The following is a 20,738-nucleotide window of genomic DNA, read 5'->3' on the forward strand; positions in this document are numbered from 1 at the left end:
GCTGAGAAAGAAATCGCACCGTGCGACGGTGCGCATGATCCATAGAAGTAACACAGAGTGGGTGGTCAGATCAAAAGACTTGATTTTGTTTCAACTGCAGAGTGATCTTCGAACCAGGACAGCAAAATTCTTCAGCCATGCAAACCTTGAGTTCACCAAGATGTCCGAATCCTATCAAAATGACACTGAAGGTCTTAGCCTTGACATGTACGAGGCTGGGGAGGCCGACTTTCATGTCTTCAATGTTGCCCCAGACCAATACCATCGACAAGAAGCTCTTCAACGCACCGGCGCCGTGGAAATCAACTGCAGCATCGAAAAGGTTGTGCATGGAGCCCTCGCTCCTGATAGCGACTACTATGCAACTCTAATCGTTATGCACTGGTCCTTCCAACCAAAAAATGGGAGGCGGGTTTCTGAGGCTACTATTCAGCTCCTTTTCGAGGCTGAATCGAGTGATACGGAGATCGAGGTCAAGGAAGTTTCCTTTTCCGATACATACAGTCTAATGCCAACAACACAAGATGAGTCGGTCACCAAGGGCGCTGAGACGACTGTCGGCGTGGAGCAGGTCGGCCAACTGAGCTTAACTGGAAAGTGGGAAAAGACGGTCAAAAAAACAACATCAGACGCCATTACACTAAGCGGCGGAAAGCGTATGGTCAAAAACATGCCTCCCAACCGCATTGCAAGATGGGTTATCTCTGAGAACGAGTCGCAACAATCTGGAATTCCAACATCGCTCAAGGTTGCGGTATTTATCACGAGAGATGATGAGGAGCGGTTCAGGTGCAAGCTGGGTCTTGATTGCAAGACGGATTTGAAGACTCAGTTTCAAGGCCTATTCAGAAAGATCCCGAAAGACGACCCTATAATATTCCAGCCAGACCCCGAGGATAAAGGCACGCGATCCAACAAGAATGTCACTTACGGCGATGAGGACTTGGGAAGCGTCAACCTCGATGAGCTATCTGATGTTACGTTCCGCAGGGTCATATCGGATGGGCAAAAGGTCTGGAGATAATTAGATGAGAACATCACTGTCGTTAGCAGACACACATGATGTAGAAATCGATTCACCATTTCATTTGTCCAATGATAACCAGCAAACCAAATCTCACTCAAGCTATCGTTGAAGAGTTTGGATGACGGATATTAAGACAGTGGGCAGCGTATTACTTTACTGTACACCTTTTACCTCGCTTGATCTTGACCCCTATAAGTAAGATGTGATAACGAATCTCACCGCGTAATCACCATTTGCCTCCAATCATAGCATGCCAAGTGTGGGTGCTAAAGAGATTACATATCCACTTCGAATGGCGACGTAGTTTAGGCAACACCAGCCCTACGGCGTACTGTCAGGCACTTGGCCTTTGAACGATGTTCTCACAAATTGCATGATTCATGTCCAAGTCGGTCTTTCAACGATGGACACTTCCGAAGACCTGCGGCATGAGGTACCAGGCTCAACCTCTGAAGCGGGCGAGGGGTCAGAGAAAATATCTTCACCAGGTCTTGTTGTGGACACAACGACACCCAATGACAATACCGAGCAAGACGACAAGGACGATGACGCAGTCAGCATCAAGACAACAACAGACGATCTTTTTGGTGATGGCACCGACACGTCGCCTCGAGAACACAAGCTTGGGCTCGACATAAACTTTCCATGGGGTTGGTCCGGTTCCTCTTATGATGATTATGAGTATGAAAAGAACCCAACAACGAGTACTTCGCCTGCACCTGCTAACGTGGTCAATAGTGTCCTTACTGTGCATGGCATACGTGATGATTATAAAACTGCCTGGATCGACAGTAAAGGGAACTGGTTTTTGAAAGACAGCTTGTTCAAGGACATGTCCGTTAGAGAGATCGATTATTCTTATGAGAATCATGAAGAATCGATCCTCTATAAGCCTGATGGCATTCGAATTCTCGCAGAAAGGCTCATCGACGAATACGCGACAGTTCGAACGAAGCTTGAAGAAGTGAGATAGAAATTACCTTAAGGATCAAGTCATGAGTCTAACAATCCTGACCTAGACAGAAACGGAGCGCCCTGTCATCTGGGTTTGTCATGACTTTGAAGGTACTATCGTCAAAGAGGTATTAAGACATATAGCCCCCGCAGAAAGTCAAGTATTGCATTCACTGACCTGAATAGGCCCTTTCTATAGCAGCCCATGACCCTGGCAAATGTGGAAATATACTCATGTTGACCACTGGACTGGCAAGTAAAGCAGACTGTATCAGAGATGCCTACTAACTTTGGATGAGATCTTCTTGGGCTCGCCTCATCGATTCGAATCGCAAGACGATCTCGAGGATCAGCTACACAAACTCATTCAACTTCCCGGTCCCGAGATCAAAAACAAGACAATACCGAAAATCAAGCATCTTTCAAGACAAATCGAGAGTACCAATCTGAAATTTCTGGCTACTAAGCTTTTCGACAAAGCCACCATTTTCAACATTTTTATCCAAGACCCCAAAGCTAGTCTTGCAGCGAAGCCTGCTGATGATAAGTCCCTTGGGGCTGATGGGATCGACTACGAGGGCGAAGACTTTAGTAAAGCGATAACGCCTTTTTCGAGAAATTCGCACTTCGTCGGGCATTCCTTCGAAGCGGCTGGAAGATGGCGCTGGGATGATTATGGACAAATGGACTTTGTTTGTGAGAACATCAGTTCTTTCTTTAGTGATATTTCCTACGCTTTTGGAGCAACTGGCTTTCGTAAGTTGTCCTACAGACAAAGTTTCCATGATACAATGCTCACAAAACTATAGCCTTTAAAGTCGGCTATTGTCTGATTCCTTTTCAGAAACGACTCCTCTCCCTCGCGCCCCCGACTCGGCAATTCAGCATTCCATTCGACCCAGTTCTACCGCATCCTCCCGTCTGAAGTGGATACATGAGCAAGACTCCTACGTGTCCTTCGAAAAGACGAAATCAGGCTTTAACTACTTGCTTCTTCATGGCGACGGAAACTCAAGCATCGACATTTCCAACGTGTCCCGTCTCTTCTATGCCGCCTTGGACTCCCACGTTGTGTCATTAGATGCAAGAAACGCAGAGAAGTCGGTGATTTACTTCGAATTCGATGAGAACGACTCGCGTTACGCCAACCTTCTATCAATGTTGACATACCTGGTCAATGTCATTCTGATTCACTTCTCGCGCGAGTTCGAAGCTTTTCCCTATGAGGAATTTCACTTTCTCAGCGAGACGTGTTCATGGACTGTTGAGGATCTACACCATATATACTCCCAGTTCAGAAAAGTAGCAACTGGTACTCGCGACCTCACAATATTCATCAGCTGCTTTGATCAATGTCCGGCCGAGGAACAAAAATGGTTTATGGACCGTATTCTGTACGAGCAGAGCAAAAGCAGCGCCACTTATCACCTGATCGTATCAACTTCTACGAGAGAAGGGCTTGATTACGAAGACGCCCCGCGTGGAGAGCACATCAACCTCATGGAATGCCCTTTATACAGCGAGCCGAACTTTAAATTAAAGAAGGAACTGGAGACCAAATTGGACTAATTGGTTACTACACGACCAATCTACGAAGAGTTTCGATCCCAAATCCAAGGACTACTTGAAGATTGCCACACCGTACCGCACCCGGCACACCTGGTCTTATCCTGGCTTGGCTCTTCGTTTCGAGGTGCCCCAGAGCAAGTCATTGCAGCTGCTGTCAGAAGCCTACTTCCGATATCAGCAAAAACCATTCTCGATGTGTTTTTGTCATCACTCGAGCCGAGTATCAAGGCAAAAGCCGAGATTGCTTTGGACTGGATCAAACACGCTGCAGAGCCTTTGTCGCCGGAGGCTCTTATTGAGGCCCTCAAAATTCACATGACTGATGACAAGGATATTATCCTAGAAGACCTTGATAGAGAAACCGAGATGGCAGAATTGGTCAAGGCTTTTAGTGGGATCATCATGGTCGAGAATGGCGACGTGAAGTTCAGTCACCCAACGTTCTACCAAGTGATCCGACTAGACGAAGATACAGAACAGTCTACTACCAGGATCCACAGCTCAATGGCCGCAGTTTGCTTACGTTATTTTCAGCTTGAGAATGCCCAAAAGACGCTGGCCGCGTTCTGTTCCACAAGATTCGAAGGATCCTCGATGGAAACGCCGCTAGATATAGTCATCACTTCCCACCAACGAACCACCTTTGCTGAGTATGCTGTTCGGTTCTGGCCCCATCACTACAAGGCCAGTGGGCAGTTCAAACCGAAAAAGCTTGTTTATGAACTCTTCAATAGCAAGATATCCCGAGCTGCCTGGGAGGTTCCTTTCTGGCTACTCTCCAACCCTTTCACGAGGATTAATCGACATTACACATCGACGCTCCCGGTGTTTGCCATGTTGGGCCTGGAAGACCTGGTCAATGAGAAGATGGATTCTGAAAAGAATCATCCCAAGTTCAATGAAAACTGCTGGCTTTCGATCACAGAAGCTATTCGGTCAGGGGAAAACGCGATTGCAAAGAGACTATTGGATCAGGTCGATGTGGATGAAGATGAGCTTCGAACCTCTTTATTTTGGGCAGCAGCGCGAGATGACGAAGAACTTCTAGAAGCTTTGATTTCTAAGATTCCCGATCTCAAAGCTTTCTCGTGGCCTGCAGCCTTTATGCATCGACTCACCTCAACTGGCCAGGACGCAGTACTAGCTACAGTATTGTCATCTGGTAGCGACATAAACAGCATAGGGCCCTACTGGGGCTGCCCACCAACTCTTATTGCAGCCTGGCGTAATCGTGTCTCGACACTGGATCTCATCCTGAGATCAGAGCCAAAACCTGACTTGACTATTGAGGACAATACCGGCGATAACCTTTTGATCGCTGCTGTGAGGCTCGGAAATCCAGAGGTGGTCAAACTCATTGTTGATGCCGGTGCAGATACCAAGAATGGTAGGAAGGCTCACGGTCTGGTACGGGCAGCGGTGAGAAGCGGTTCACATGCAGTGGTCCGTATACTCGTTGAAGCCGGCGCTAAGCTCGAGATGGATGCGGAGGATGAACAAGCGCCACTTTCGCTCGCTGCGACTAATGGACTTGTTGAGTGCGTGAGGGTGCTTCTTGATCACAAAGCAGACCCAGATGCCAATAGCTCTTATGGAACTGCGCTTTATGCGGCTGTGGAAAAGGAGCATCTGGATGTTGTTCGACTCTTACTAGAGCACGACCCGAAGCCAAGTATGGACATTGCACCTCCGTACAAAGACTCACTCTTCATCCGAGCTATCTGCACTGGAAACATCGAGTTGGTATCGCTTTTGATCAAATACGGTGCTAAGACTGATTACGTTGACCCTATCGAGTCATTCAACAAGTCCCCTCTGTCTAGAGCTGTCCGCGAAGGAAACTTGGACATGGTGAAGCTTCTTGTCGATAATGGGGCTGATATCAATTATTCCGAAGGCGGAACGGACCCCCCGATGTTCGCATCCCTGTACTACAACCAAAACGACATAGCGATGTATCTGATGCAAATTGAAGGGGTTGACTTGACGTGGAAAGGGCCTGAGGGAATGGGTACCCTCCATGGTGCATATAACAGCCCAAAGCTGCTACCAGATCTACTGAAAATGAACCCTCCCATGAATGGCATGAGTATATGGGGTACAGAGCTACACATGGCGGCACGTGATGATGAGCTAGAGTCTGTGGAGATACTCCTCAAGAATGAACCGAAGCCCGACCTGGAGGCGACGATGGGAGATGATGCCGTGAATGCCTTCGAGGTGGGTTATACCCCTTTACAAGTGGCCAGCCATCACCGTGCTTTCCGATCAGTCAAGGCTCTGTTGGAGGCCGGGGCTGACCCTAGCGTGCTTACCAACAACAAAGAAGACGTTATCGATATTGTGCTCGGAGGTGAGGGCAACTTGGACGACGTTGAGAAACTTGTCAAGCTACTCCTTTCAGAGCCATACAATCTGCCCCTCGAAAGAGTCGATTATCAGAGCCGCACCCGGCTCCACAATATCAACGAAACTACATCACTTGCTGTATTTCGGCTTCTCACCGAGTCGAAACCCAATTTGGATGCTCGGGACTGCAATGGATACACACCTCTTGCAGTGGCTATCAGCAAGTCTAATAAGGACATCGCCAAATACCTCATCGACCAAGGGGCTACTGTCAATACCTTGAGTCCAACCTACGGAAGCATACTCCATCTCGCTACCAGTGCGGGATCCCTGGACCTCGTTAAGCTATTGCTGGAGGCGGGTGCAGATCCTGATCTGGTCGATCTGGAGTACGGCGAGTCCCTCCTGTTTACAGCTCTTGGCATCCAAGACGGAGCTAAACTCAAAAAGATGGTTCGGTATCTCGTTGATGAAGCAAAAGTTCCAATTGACAAGTTGGGAGGCAAATTGGGATATCCTATTCTTCGAGCAACACATAGAGCATCATACCGGAATGGCCCTTCGTCAGGGCATCAATTGCTGCGGTTCCTGATCAGACGCAACATCCACCTGGATGTTTCTGACAACCAGGGTCGCCAGGCCGTGCACTTTGCTTGCAAATCACTTCTTGCTGATAATTTCAAGGCCCTTGTTAGTGCCGGGGCAGATATTCATTCCGCCGACAAGTTTGGCCGGAAGCCGATTCACTTCGCGGCATCGAGTCCATACAACCATTGCCTTGATTACCTCCTTAAGGCGCTTGCAAAGACAGATATAGACGTCAAAGACAGCGACCAATGGACTCCTCTGATGTGGGCTGCACGATCTGGGCTTGGTTCTGTGGAGATGCTCGTAGAACGAGGCGCCGACATCTGGGCGCGATGCCGATCTTCCGCACAGCAGTCCGACTGGTCGCCCCTCAAGCTGGCGAGATTTTCAGGCCGTGCAAAGTGGATCACTGATATCCTCGTGCCCAAGGAGCTATCGAGGACCAAAGAAGACGGCTCTCGAGAAGATTGGGACGAATACTTTCACAAGAGCAAGACAGGGCACGAAAAGCTAGAAGAATGCGATAGCTGTCTCGTTGTAAGTGATCACTCACGGCCCTTCTCTCTACTGCGCTAACGTTGGATGATTGCTGAAGGTCATCACTGGCTTGCGATGGGATTGCATTGAGTGCATCGATACCATTTCGTTGTGTTTCAAGTGTGTCCCTCACAAGTCCTACCTCCATAATCCAGAACATAGTTTCCGGGATATTCCACCTCTTTATGAAACGGAGTCGGTGGGAGGCAGTGTGAGAAGCAACAGTCCCCAGGAAATGCCTGCACATGAAGAGGATGCAACCTCAGATGGCAGTTCTGGGATTGATCTCCAGAATCTGGAGTTGGACTTAGAAGACTAGGTATGGTTTAGGGGAGAGTGAAAATAAATAGAAGTAGCTAAATATGAGTCGCTCTGATGGATTGACCTAAGTGCACTTATGAAAGTGAATCCAGGAGTGGCTGTAAACAATGCTATGGGCACTATTGGTCATAAGACCTGATAACTGTTGCTTAGTCTGATATCATATAGTCAAAAGGGTTGACCCTTCGATACATCCGCAATTCTTCAATTTGACGAAACAAGCGCGCAACCCCATCCCTATCATACCGAATACTCTCCGTCAACTCCCCGTGACTATGATCGAAAACTATAATCCCGCAGAGTTCAAAGAACTGAAAAATGCGGACCCGCTCCAAGACCGACATTAGTTCCGGCAGTGTTGCACGAACAGCTATACAGTCACGTATCGTAATATAGATCTCAGATCCCCTCCAGACGATGGGTAAGAGGGTATCGCCATAAAAGTCTCGGATGGGGGCGAATACGCGATCTCGGCGAGCAAGACGTCGTTGCGCGGAGTTCATGGGGCGTCGCGCATGGAACCAGAAGATGATGGCAAAGTCATTGTCGTAAGCGTGGTGGCCCATAAGGTTCATTTTGTCTGTTATATATTCGGGTGCTGTTGAGTCAGAGTGTTCTTTTAGTTGAGACAGGGTGGAAGACCTGGGTGAGTATGGCCTTTTTATATGTCTCCTCGGATGCGACTCTGATGGACACGATCCATATCTATAGATACTCGTGATGAAGAATCTCAGCAGGTCGCGATTCATTAATCACTTCGGGGACTGGTCGAAGCCTGTGGAGTTTGACAGCATCATTTGCTCAAGTGGTCATTGATTGTATGAAAATGGGTATCTCTCATCACTGCCAAGGAAGAAATTGTTCAAGAAAGACCGTTAATTGAGTGACTTGTTAAATGATATTGAGGGGGCGAGGGAGCTTTGGTAGAGCAGTTGCCCGTAACCCATACTGCCATAGCCTGTATTGAGGGACTAAAGAACCATGTGATGCGAGAGGGCATTATTTATAATGCTAGCGACAATCCGCTCATAGCATTCGTGTCTTACTCGTCAAAGCCGACCCTTCACAGAAGCATCCTCCCTTTGTATCTGCGAAACAACTCAAGAGTGTCGCTGCTGTGCTTTGATATGATCTTCAGGCCCTGCGAAGTCTCCTCGAAGACAACCCACTCGAAAAGTTGAGGTTCTTTGAAAAGCCCGTCTTGATGAAAAAGCCCAGTTTTTTCCAAGACATCCAGTAGTTCTTGGTACAATTGTTCACCATCCGCATGCAAACACTGCGTTATCGCAAGGAAGAACCTCCACTGGTCCGCCTGACATTCCTCAAGGCGGTCACCGTACTTCTGTAAGATGAGGCTGAAGAGATTGTTGCCGGCGGCTGTTTGGTTGTCTTGGACAGTGTCGGTCTCGTAGAACATGAAGGCGATTGTGTACTTTTGCGGGTTGGTGATGGACGTCATTTTGATTGTTTGCTGCCAGTGGTTGGTTGCGTTGTTGGTTGGTGTTTGTGAGAGAAGCTTCTTGGTCGACAAGAGTCACAGGAGCGCGCTTGGTCAGTATATATGCCTGGGTGAGCGCATGTTTGACAGTGATGAGGCCTACTCTTGCACATAAGTTCAAGAGTGATTAAGCTCCGCGGCCAGCGATTGTTGCTGGATGACTGCTGGTCAATTGAGCTCATCACGCTGCCTACTCCCTTTGATTCAGCGCAGAAAACCCCCCTGTGTCACGTACAGGTAGGGACTCCATTCTGAGGCAGCTTGAGACACGAAATGATTGAGACCAAGAAAAGAGAAACATGCAGTTCTGATAGACCGTTAGTGTGTGGATCCTACGTTCATTCACTTAGCCAGAGTTATCAGCTTTGATCGCGACGGTAGTGGCATGGGATAATATTGATCTGTGGCTTTATCAAGACAGAAGGTATTGTCATGTCTGTTCGTCTCTGTGACTCCTCCTTTGAGAATTTTTGTAAATTTGATAGGAAACGTGTTCATCGGGAAGGTCTATTTCTTAGGGTTATAGGTGTAGCCTCATCCATCCTCATTCCATCCCCACCGACCCGGAAAGCTTCGTCTCTGGTCAACTTCAATCACAAATTGTCCATGATTTCCACCATGCTGGTGCCAAAGGCGAGCGTTCAGCAGTTGGAAGCAGGTGGCTCAGGGGGCGTGAAATAATCACATTGACCATTGTCTTTTATTCTGACGCCAAACACCTGGTCCGCCTCCCACTCCTCGAAAACCTCCATTTTGTTCAGGACTTTCCATAGCTTCCTTATCGCTTTTCCAGGATCGGTAAACTCAACGAATAGTGTGTAAGTGAGTAATCGCCTCTCGAGATTGACCTGTTGTATGCCGTTGGAGCCGTATCTGTACACAAGGGGGTCGTCTTTTGGTTCTCGTTTTAGCTCAACCCCATCCTTTCCTTTAAACTGCGCAGTCATCTGGCGATACTTTGGTTGGCCCATGCTGGGAGAGAATGATGACAATAGGGAATTATTGATGAAGAAAGTTCTTTTCTAGGAGAGTGTAGCGATGTGATGTTCGTTTGTGTCTGGCTGATTCCACTGTGAGTTTGCAGAGATTCCACCAGAGGATGGCTCTTTCATAAAGAGAGATGAGTCCTAGTGCTCTTTCCATGATTGCCAATTCACACCACAATCAGCGCAGTGATCAGGGTAAGAACAAGCAATCTACAGCATGTTCCGCGACACATGATCATTGAATCTGGTGGATTAGTCAATGTTCGCGAAACTCGGATTTTTAGTTGGGCAGCCAAGTTTTCGAGATCAATGAAAAGGGAGCATTCTTCTATTGATTACTGATAAGCTCCAAGCCCACTGTTTCGCCCTTCAACCCCTGTGTATCGCGCCTCCTCCCCCGTCTCCATTTCCCGCATCTCCCCCCATTCGTCCTTTTCGCTAAGCTCCCTTTTGTCGAGGACCAAAACTGCTCTCCTTACTTGCCAGGATAGGGATCCCCCATGAGATACACACAAGAACTGTCCGCAAGCCAGACCATGATTCTTTCCGGCTCCCAAGTCTTGAAGATCTCAGTCTCCTCGAGTACTGACCAGAGTTCTTCCTTCATGCGATCCGCCGTGTCGCACACCTTTCTGACTTGAATGCTGAAGTGTTTCTTCTTGGAGTCCACAAACGAGACGTTGCCTTCTCCGTAGTGTTCCTTGAGCTTCTCCAGATCCACAGTCTTTGGGTATTTCTTGCCCTCCTTCAGCTTGAAGTGGACATCGATCGACTTGGTCGCGATAGCGGTCTCGATAGCGGCGGGCATGCTGGCAGTAGAAACGGTTTGTGATAAGTGTTTGTGTGATGAAGTTGATGATCTTTTTGTATGTTCTCGATTGTTGTTGAGTTGATAAGAAATACGTCCGGCGATCGTGTGTTCAAGGAGCTGGACGAGTTGACAATGTTTGTGATGAGTGGCGGAAGAGGGCGAAAGAATGCGCGCTGGGAGCAGTGATTTGGTCACCAAGGAAGGACTGCGATGGGCGGGATGCAAGAGCTGCCAGTGGCACTGCCCGCATCATGGTGGTTCACAAACTCGGGAGGTGACCTCCATTCGCAGCTTCCTGGAACAGAGATTCATTGAGCCCTAACCACATCAACAGGAGTCAAGGACCAGTTCTGATCCACACGCTTGGTCGGCCCAGGCCGCGAGCTGCCTCAGTCCCGCCACAACTTGATACGTTTCCACAACTGAAGAAGTACTGCCAAACTGGTATTCCTTCCACAGTATTGTCTTTTGTCCTTGGCGTGTTGAGAGAAGGAAAAGCCATCTATGTCCCTGCACAACAACCGCAGGGATAAACCGCAGCCGTGACAAGGCTTGGTCGACTCGTTCAGTGTGTTGCACTGTTGAGCATGCACCATCCTGCGACCGTAATATCGACGATTCGACGGATGCCCATTGAGCGGCGTGCCAGATTCCCATGTGTAGCTCAGCTCATCGGATTCGCTTCCTGCTTCTGTCTCGATGCTCAACACTGTCAAATGCGCCTGCAAGCGTTCAGAGTCGGTGTGGTAGAAGGATGGGATTTTGCGATAAAATTCCTCGTGGAACTTGGCTCTCTCGGTGTTTTGTTGCGTTGAGTCAGCGTAGACGCGAAAGTCGGCCATCTTCGAGCCGGTTGGCCTTGGCGGCCGGTGCTTGTGTGGACGAGGCGCATAGCTGTAGAAGCGAATGAGTAAAGGATCCAGTCAAAACCGGCAGACGGGCGAATGTATGAGCTGCTTGCCTGGGAGTTATGTTGAAGAGTCCTCCTATTTCCTCTCCTGCGTCCCTGAATATTGCTTGTAGCAAACGAGAGTGGACCTCATCGCTCCAGCCAGCCTCCTCATGATCAGAATTAATGCAATTTGTAGTCCAGCTGTAGACCAACTCGATCTCTCCAGCCGATGGGATACGACCGGGAAGGTGGACAAAAGCATCCGACTCTTTGAAGGCAAAGTCCCAGTCGTCTAGGTCACCTTGTTTGATCCCGTGACCTAGTAGAATTTGTTCTCGCATATCTTGAGGAAGAATCTCTTTGCAATTACCGATCCGTCGCATGGTGCGCAAAAGAGAAGCCGCCTCTGGATTCGGAAGTGCTTCGAGAGCATTAGCGGTGAGCGCTTTGGTCTCCAGACCTTTCTCATCAAGGCGGAGTTCGATAAATTGCCTTTTTAACGGCGATGGAGAGCGAGCCCGACTAGAAGCGTTGGTGCTGGAGCGCGATAGCGGTGCGTTGGGATGCTTATTTGAGGTTTCGTATTGAGGCCAAGTGGTTTGCTCCAGATCTGCACGTGCGATCAGCTGCTGCATCTTCCTACTGAGTGCTTCGGAGCCGTCGGTGTCTATACTCAGTGTTGGTGATGATGGTGGCCGGTTTCGCTCCTGTGCTTGTACTGGGTTGTTGCGCTTGTGTTTGCCGGCTGCTGATGCTGGCGCATCAATGTCTTGCAACAGTTTGCGGGGACAGATCTGGGGTAGATTTTCCATCCACGCGATTACTCTATCTTGCGTCGTCATGTCTCGCTTCGCTCTTGATTTTGATACTCATTGTCGGTGCTTGTTTTCGACTTAGTTTGGTGCAGTTAATGTTGACATTGCATTGTTGTGCTACCATTGGGAGTCATGCCTGAGGCAACAAGCTTTTTCCATCCCCTTCGCGTCACAACTCGATTCAATTGGCTTCAAAGTATCCCACGTTGTGGCAGTGCGTGATATGATCACCAACTATACTCGAAAAAAAAGCAGATTCAGAAGCAAATGGCATATCGTAACACCTCCATTGTATTGTCTACTAATGTACTGTGATGAGATACGCTCGCTCAACATCGAGTCAATGGACTTGTCCCCAGCAATCCAAGGCGATTCCCAAAATTCTACCATGGGTTCCACCAGTATTTCAAGCCTCTGGCTTCTGTCCATAAAATACAGTCCTACATCAAGACCTAGGTCAGTATGTGTCTTAGATCCCGAAACTCAAGCTCGACTTACACATCAAGATACGCATGTAGAGCTGGGTTCGTCAACTCTTTGCGCATATCTGCCAAGAACAGCTGAGCATCCTCGTATTTCCACTAGATCCATTAGCAAATTTCGTGACCATCCGACATCTGCTCCAACTTACGCCCAGCATCTCGGTTAAGCCACGAATTGAGAAACCCTCGAGACCTTGAAGAAGGAAATGACGGTTCCAAGCACCCCACTGCTTGAGAGTCTTGTCCTTCGGCCAAGTTCCAATAGGAACCTTGATCCTTCGACCCGAAACATTGATAAATCCAGCATCAGAAATAGACTCCTGCATCTTGTCATCCCAGAAGAAGGATTTGCCTGTCAGAGATTCAATCTTCTTGAAGACCTCTACCCACTTGTGGAGCGGCGACTCAGGCTTCAGGGTATCGTCATCACACTTTGAGTTGCCCCAGAGCTCAACGCTTTCTACCCAGCCACCAGGCTTCGTGTGCCTAAAGAAGTCAGCAGCAGTTCATTAGTTTTGAACAGGGAACGGACTTGAATGCTTTGCGGTAAAAGTCCGTCCAGTCGGGAAGACAGCCTATCATAGAGCGGGAGTGAATGAAGTCGAAGGTGTCGTCGGGATATGTCCATTCATTTGTGATATCGTCAACCTCGAATCTACAGTTGGGGGGAACAAAGTTTGGCTGGATGGGAGAGAGATCGACGCCAAGAACATCAGCAGAAGGATGTTCATCAGCAAATTCGCTAGCTTCGTCAGTCGTTGTATCAGAGATGAGCTTTGTCTATGTGAGCTCACATTGCCCAGATGCCAGTTCCACATCCTATGTCAAGGACTTTCTGCCTTTCAATTAGAGGAGTTCAACATATCATGGCGTGTAGATTACCTGAGGGTTGTCGCCGATCGGTGCCTCGTACAGTGAATTGCCAAGGATGATTCTGTATACCTCGTGCCTGTTCAAATTTGTTAGAAGGTTCTCAGTGCTTGTCTTGCAGGTTGTTCTTACATGAGGTCTTCAGCTTCTTGTTGGCGATCATCATTTGGAGCCCTAAATTGTATAAGCCGACTGGGACATCAAAGCACTGAATAAGAGCTCACCAATAGGACCCATCTTGGTAAGCGTGGTATCGACGTCCATTCTCCCATTTGAACGCCATAATCGACGATCGAAGGGACTCGGTATCCGTAATCCCGGTACTGCGATCATGTAAATATCTCCAAAAGACCCTGGCCTGGTATTAACTCACGATTTGGAGTAGGAAGAATCGGAATCATCGTCCTGTTACCCAACTTCTCGTCAGTGTCCAAACCCGTCGAAAATACCGTGGCCTGATCATACAACTTCAATTGCCGCCTGTTCTTCAGCGACCTGGCCCATCGCTGCAGGGGACTGCGGTCCCGAAGGTGACTTGGTAGGAGACCTAGACTTTTGTGACTTCGGGGACGACATTTTTCGTACAATATTCGCACGGGATATACTAAAAGTGCCGGATTGAGATTAAGATTGGCGCCGTCGAAAACTAAAAGAGGGATTAAAAATCAAGAAACGACCGCTCGTGTGTCGGACTGTCGGTTAATGAGGGGGTTTCCACGGTATCCCTGTCGAGGGCATTACGAACCAGCGCATGCATGTGGTCTTGGGTTACATTCCGTGGCGGAAGTGTCAATCAACCGTTGGGTGCTAATCATGGGCATGGGGCTGCGGAGCATGTCCATCGTTCAGCAAAGGAATCTCAATTGTCAGATCATATGCATGATGGGAACAATGTCTCAACTAGACATGTATTGCAGATGGTTTCGGGTTTAGTTTCGAGAGATATGTATACAGAAGACAGTGGGATTATGTGAGCTGCACGCCCTTGCATTGTGATTGTGATAGTGACAGGGTTCGCATACGAGAAAATTCGTTCACCCTGATGCATAAACGAACCAACCAACCAATAACATGGCACCTTCGGCTTCGATACCCCAGGGTGGAAAAAATATCCCGCTTCAAGTGAGAATACAACCATTTATCGGCCCGTATATGGGTTGAACTGCCAAGCCCACCATTGCTCACACTGTCGATCTCACATGCGATCTGTGAAAACCCAGATTTGATGGCCGAAGCGCAATGGTTGGGAGCTAGACTGCCTTATCCAAATACGGTTATTTGTTGATTGGCTATGCTACAGATGTCTACCATGTTGGTGGGATAAAAGACCGCCTCTGACCCGCCAAAGCTCCCAGCTTGAACGCCAACAGCCTACCGGCCGACTGCTCCCTTGAGTGACCCGGATCGATAGACATCCTCTTCGATGCATTCCTGTTACTCGACACAGACCTATTCCTTCTCAGATCCATCGCGCTCGAAGCCGAAATGAAGCTCTGTCGGGACGAAATAGACTCCCCACGCGACCGTCTGTTCAAACCCTCAAGCTTGAGCTTCAGGGCCATGCTGGTCTCATATGGTCGAGGTCGCGGCGTTGGGACGAAGGATTCCGCGATAGAGCCTGTGACTGAGCTACCACTGAAAGAGCTGCGGCGTGATTGGGCAGTTGTGCACGATGCTGAAGATGGGACGCTCTCATCGTCTGGGATGGACTTTAAGCGTTCCATGAGTGGTTGAGGGTTGGCGACGACTAATTCGTCGGCTTCTTCGAAAGAGATGGAGCTGATCGAGGTGCATTTGGCCGGCTCGCTCAATCGAGAAGCTGAGCAAGGCATCATCTCGTAACCAGCCATGATTCTCATGCGCGCAGTGAGCATCTGGTCCTTGCAGGCCACCAACGCATTCGGATCTAGCTCGAGCGCTGTCTTCAGTTCTAGTGGTTTAAAGCGACTGATGCTCGTGTCCAAAGCGGTCGCAGCCTCGACTTTCTGACGGGCCGGCTTGTCATTCATCGGGATTGCGTTTTGAAGGTCCTCCAGCTGCAGTTGGCTTGGCATACTACTCAACCGGCGAAAAGCTTTTTCGTTCTTCTTCATGAAGCTTCCCATGCTTTCAACCGCCCCAACGTTCACTCTCAATGCAGATGAAGCGACCGTACCGTCCTTGGTGATGGTGCTGACTCTCTTGTGGTGAACATCATTCACGGTGGCTGGCTGGACGGTTGTCGTTGGTGGTTCCACAGTCGAGGAGGTAATCACATGCTTGATCTGTGAGAGGATATTGTCAAAGGTCGTCTTCTCCAACGACTTCGCGTTGATGTAGTACGACTCAGGTTGACCGTTCATCGGGATCTCACTGCCCCGGGATCGGGTCATGACAAAGAAGGTTCCGTCACGAATGCATCGCCTGATGAAAGCCCATCGTGTTCGCGCTGGGTTATGCTCAAGCTCAGGCTGATACACCGAGAGGCGTGCCAACTGGGTGTAGAACATGGCCAATCGATGTGTCATCCTCTCGAGTGTCTGCAAGAGGAACGACGACAAAGCAGCTACAGGTGTAGAGTCGGAATTGGATCCATCGAAAGAATCGAGGACAGTTGCGATGCTCTCAAATGCGTCCATGCCGTTGCACGCCTCTTGTCGGAGATCTTCCAAGAGCTCAATGTCGAGCTGCACGCATTTGGCGGTAAAGTCAAGGACTCCCCGCTCTTGGAAGCGCAGCTCGGAAGATGGGTCACAGACAAATTCTCCAAGTGCACTAATCTCTTTCGCGCTGCGAACTGCGTCACTACCAGACTTGGCCCGAGCGATGGTACCTAAAATGTCTGGTAGCTTGGAGGCTGCGCCAGGTCCGCCGGAGTTGGCGAAGTTGAATGACAGGCGCAGGACCAGTTCCTCCAACTTGGAGCCGAAAAGTGCTGCGAAACCACCTTGCAGCAAACGATTCTGGTAATCGTAGAAAGTCCGAATGGCGATCGTGTTTGGGAGGCCTTCGCGAAGCCAGATGTTGCTGATGCCGTTGGGATCATACGCAGAGGGAGAGTCAATTGACTCGCCCATGATATCGTTCATCTCAAACTGATGGGCTACAAGCGTTTCAACGGTGACCCTCAAGTACGAAGCCCAAAGGTCATGAAGCGTTGAAACGTCGTTATCGCGATAGTCGGGCTTGGGAGCCAAGTGACCAATGAAGTACCTCGTCAGAAGACTCGACACCTCGGGGTTGTTGGTATGTGCAAGGTTGTCAAAGGACTTGGTGCAGTCGACGCCTGCGTTGGACTTGATGATGAGGGTTCCGCCAGGATGCATGGGACAGAAGTCGGTGACGTCGTAAACACTGCCGTGAACGGCGATCCACATTCGAGATTCTTGGCGATGGCCGGTATGCAGAGCGAGGCTGGAGAGAGAGATGGTGGGGAGGTTGCAGGGGAGGGCCTTGGGAGACATGAAGACATCTAGCATGAAGCGACGCTCGGCAAAAGCCTTGTTGATGATCAAGTCAACGGTCTCCATGGTTGCTGTGCGGTAGTTGTACATGGCCTTTCGGATACCGCTCATGACAGAGTCAAACACAGACACCGAGCCGCAGACGTACAAGTGACCACCAAGGCCACCCTGCTTCTTTGACATGACCATGTCGCAAATCGTGTTACCCTGCTCGATGATGAGGCTGTCGATGTATCGAGGAGGAGTCGGCTTCTCCACAAGATCCCTGGCGACACTGTCATATGCCAAACCATGACGATCTCTAGAGAACGCAAGATGCACCTCCATGAACCCCATGTTGACGAGTTCTCGCAGCTCAGCCTCATAGCAGAACTTCTCACGAGACTGGACTCCCAGGTAGAGCAGATTGCGTCCACCAGAGAGACCCGATGTCGCTAGCCGATGCTGCCAGAAGCTGCGGAAGGGAGCGATACCACTTCCTCCGGCGAAGAAAGCGCAGGGAACCATTTTGTCGATGGGAAGTTGGAAAGCCACTGGTCGGGAAACGCCAATGAGGACTTCGTACAAGAGGCTGTTCTCGGGGGACAATGGACGAGGGTTGAAGAAGCCACTTGCGACACCGGCTCTTGTGACTGTCTGTCCTTGGGAGAAGATGGAGGAGAGCTCGTATTCGGCGCGGGAGATGGTCAGGTCGACGGTGCTGGGGAGTAGCTCATTGCTGTGACTCGAAATCGAGTATGTTCGCGGGACTTCAAGCTGAACGAGCTCCGACAACCAGCTCAGGTCTTCGAGGTTGAAAGCACGGTTCCAAATGTGGCTTGGGGTATCGAGAACGGCCTTTTGCAGAAGGTCGCCTAAAGATCCTCGGACCGGCCATTCTTCGGTTGCCAGTACTTGGAGGACCGTGTTGGATGAAGCGTGGAGGAGCTCGTGGATTTTGACGGTGAGCTCCTTGGTGATTGGTGCGAGGTGGCCTCGACGGAGGATGTCGATGACTGTAAGTTGTCTGTGCGCGGTTCTCGTGACTGTAGAGAGGTGATGTTCGAAGCGCGACCAAGTTCCTGTAGTGTCAACTGCTTCCCTCACATGTTGATCCAAGCCAAGAGCAGCAACCATCTTCGCGCACTCCTCCCAACTGTTGAGAGGCATTACAGCTACACGATCTCCAGGTGCAAAAGTAATGCCCGTGTCCCGAATATCCAGTGTAACCATGGCAGTTGACCGACTCGCATCCTGATCAATCGAAGAGCAACTCGCAATCTTTGCCAGATACCGACACTCCTCAAAAGTCCCCCTCATCGCATGCGGCTCCGTAGCAAGCTTGCCCCGAAAAGGCTCAAGCCGCTCCTTCATAGCATCCGAGAACTGACGATGTGTCTCCTCCCAAGGCCTTGTCGCATCAGCAGCGCCGGAAAGACCGTTTGTGGCTGTTCGTCCTGTCTTGGCTGCTACTTCGAGGATACCGAAGACTTTGTACCGGTGCACGCCCATGAAGCCGCGTTCTCCGGCGTAGGCTTCTACGATGCCCTCGAGAACACCCATTAGACGTGGGTCGCCGGATCGTTGGACGAATTCGGGGATGGAGTAGTGGTATTGGATCGCGGCGATGAAGGCGCGGTGGTTGGAGGGGAGCCATGCTCGAAGATGGAGGGCTTCGACGCCGAGGAAGGATGCGTGTCTGTGTCATGTTAGTTTTGATCCAGAGGAATTTGAAGTTCGTCCTACGTCTTGCGACCCAAGAAGGCATCCATCACCAGGTACGGGGGGAACTGCAAGCCTGAAGCGGCTGGGACTCGCTTGGATAACGGCGATGAGAAGAGACCCCATCGAACCCATTTGTCGGCCGATACGTAGTTGTCGCCTGCGTTGGGGTTGGGCGAAATGCTGTGAAAAGCGTTGGGCATTCGTTCGAGGATCTCCTTTAGGCGAATCATCTCGTGGAGGAGACCTTCGATGTTGCCGGTCATGACGTGCTCTTGACAGGCGGCGATGGCATCAGGGCCATGTTGGAATGAGGCTGTTGGGAGTGTTAGTTAACGACTTGTAGTGGAGGGGAAAGACTTACCAGAAGTATCAGCACATCCTTTCAGAAATGCGACCTCAGCCCTCTCGCCGAACATGGGCCATCGAAGATCAGTATTGTCGAAGCGTGCAAGATATGGGGTGTTTGACTTGACGTCTCTGATCTTGAGGTTGTAGGAAGCTTGGTCGGGAAATGATAGGTGGGGTAGGGTTCTTCCCATTCTTCGCGAGACCTGATAGTACGGCAGAGCAATGCACAGTGGGATACCCTCAAGCTCTTCGCAAAGATCATCACCCATCGGACATTGCGGCTTCGTTGTCGATCCGTCCGTGATAGCAAGTCCATGCTTTCCATCATGCTTATCCTCAAATCGGTAAATAGAACAAAGCATTCCGAGCGCCACTACAGCGCCCCAAAGAGCTTGATCAGGAATATTCTCCTCCGTCCCTTCAACGAGCGGCAGTGCAGCGACTGCTTCTCGAACTCTTCCTCGTGCACAGCATCCCGGCATGCGCTCGCAGAGATCAGACCAAATACGACCCGGTGATCTTGCAAGCGCAGCGATGGGCTCTTCGTAATCTGGTGGGCAGAACCCATGCTCGACGCTGAGATATCCATCGCGCCATCCTGTCTGGGGACCGATTTCTTGAGCGCGTTGGAGTACTTGTCGAGCTGGTGCGCCGAGGGCGATGGCGAGGAGATCGTGGTCGCTTGCGTTCATGGCATCAAGTTCTTGTTGGCTCTTGACGGAATCGACTTCTTCGCGGGAGGGGTAGTCGGCGTATAGCAGTTCGTTGATCGTCTTTCGTTCTCTGTTCAATCGCATGTCAGCCTTGTTGTGAGCTGCCCTGTTCATCGAACATCCTACCTTGCGCGGAGCCATTCTTCTGTGTCGATCCCCCGTGGAATCTACATATTCAGTCAGTACCTCTTCTGAATATCTGTTCGCTTTCACTCACATCAAATGCAGCATGAAGATCCCCAGGTTGCGCTGCCGCCGAAAACGCACAGCCTCGTCGCGTCTGCCCCGATCGCGAAGAACCACCACCGACCGGACACTCTCCCCCCACGGACCCCGACACCGGACAAGACGAAATCGACATGACGAAATTAAAGCGACCGACCAATTAATAAAAGCACAAATAAGGCCACCAGGGCAAAGAAGGGAAATACATAAAACAACCGCAAAAAAAAAAGCCGCCAGGGCTGAACAAACAAAAAAACGTACGACAATCGAACGATGAAAAAGCGAAGGATTGGGAAAGATCTCAGAGCGGAAATAAAGATTATCAAGATCGTGGTATCATATACGTATGAGATGTCTGGGGCAAAGTGGGCGAGAGAGTCGAGACGTGTTTCAGGATGGTTGCACTAAGACTAGACGGAAACATGCCAAGCCTCCGCGGCGCAGTGTTGCAACTAATATTAAGCTTAAATTGAGGGATGAGACGGTAATTGCAACATGACAAGACGCTGGTGCACCCGGGACCACGAGATTCCGTCTGGAACCAAGATCTTGGAATTGTTGATTGCCCACTTTACGGTGATATTGGTGTCGTAACACGCATTCTTT

General features: G+C 49.8%; 6 protein-coding genes across 6 annotated transcripts; 2 read left to right on the forward strand and 4 right to left on the reverse strand.

Annotated features, from left to right (window-relative positions):
* Positions 1-160: 160 nt before the first annotated feature.
* FTJAE_3638 (intracellular serine protease) lies at positions 161-1,024 on the forward strand (the record flags this gene model as incomplete). The annotated part of the gene is made up of 1 exon (XM_037349957.1): positions 161-1,024. One exon carries the CDS (start codon positions 161-163, stop codon positions 1,022-1,024), a length of 864 nt encoding a protein of 287 aa, XP_037209301.1.
* Positions 1,025-1,430: 406 nt separating this feature from the next.
* FTJAE_3639 (ankyrin repeat) lies at positions 1,431-7,343 on the forward strand (the record flags this gene model as incomplete). The annotated part of the gene is made up of 6 exons (XM_037349958.1): positions 1,431-1,991; positions 2,047-2,109; positions 2,281-2,737; positions 2,826-3,461; positions 3,675-7,024; positions 7,083-7,343. 6 exons carry the CDS (start codon positions 1,431-1,433, stop codon positions 7,341-7,343), a joined length of 5,328 nt encoding a protein of 1,775 aa, XP_037209302.1.
* A 275-nt stretch (positions 7,344-7,618) lies between these two features.
* Positions 7,619-7,920, reverse strand: FTJAE_3640 (uncharacterized protein; the record flags this gene model as incomplete). The annotated part of the gene is made up of 2 exons (XM_037349960.1): positions 7,619-7,631; positions 7,688-7,920. The coding sequence occupies 2 exons, from the start codon at positions 7,918-7,920 to the stop codon at positions 7,619-7,621; spliced, it is 246 nt and encodes an 81-aa protein (XP_037209303.1).
* Positions 7,921-8,408: 488 nt separating this feature from the next.
* FTJAE_3641 (uncharacterized protein) lies at positions 8,409-8,804 on the reverse strand (the record flags this gene model as incomplete). Its single annotated transcript, XM_037349961.1, has 1 exon — positions 8,409-8,804. One exon carries the CDS (start codon positions 8,802-8,804, stop codon positions 8,409-8,411), a length of 396 nt encoding a protein of 131 aa, XP_037209304.1.
* A 680-nt stretch (positions 8,805-9,484) lies between these two features.
* On the reverse strand, positions 9,485-10,637 carry FTJAE_3642 (uncharacterized protein; the record flags this gene model as incomplete). The annotated part of the gene is made up of 3 exons (XM_037349962.1): positions 9,485-9,865; positions 10,003-10,039; positions 10,309-10,637. 3 exons carry the CDS (start codon positions 10,635-10,637, stop codon positions 9,485-9,487), a joined length of 747 nt encoding a protein of 248 aa, XP_037209305.1.
* Positions 10,638-11,456: 819 nt separating this feature from the next.
* On the reverse strand, positions 11,457-20,048 carry FTJAE_3643 (nitric-oxide synthase salivary gland; the record flags this gene model as incomplete). The annotated part of the gene is made up of 13 exons (XM_037349963.1): positions 11,457-12,357; positions 12,846-12,928; positions 12,979-13,315; positions 13,362-13,571; positions 13,624-13,664; positions 13,712-13,778; positions 13,832-13,873; positions 13,924-14,022; positions 14,073-14,104; positions 14,165-14,246; positions 15,149-18,820; positions 18,868-19,159; positions 19,208-20,048. The coding sequence occupies 13 exons, from the start codon at positions 20,046-20,048 to the stop codon at positions 11,457-11,459; spliced, it is 6,699 nt and encodes a 2,232-aa protein (XP_037209306.1).
* Positions 20,049-20,738: the final 690 nt, after the last annotated feature.

The sequence above is a fragment of the Fusarium tjaetaba genome (genome assembly GCF_013396195.1).
Source record: "Fusarium tjaetaba strain NRRL 66243 chromosome Unknown NRRL66243_c0000069, whole genome shotgun sequence".
Classification (NCBI taxonomy): domain Eukaryota; kingdom Fungi; phylum Ascomycota; class Sordariomycetes; order Hypocreales; family Nectriaceae; genus Fusarium; species Fusarium tjaetaba.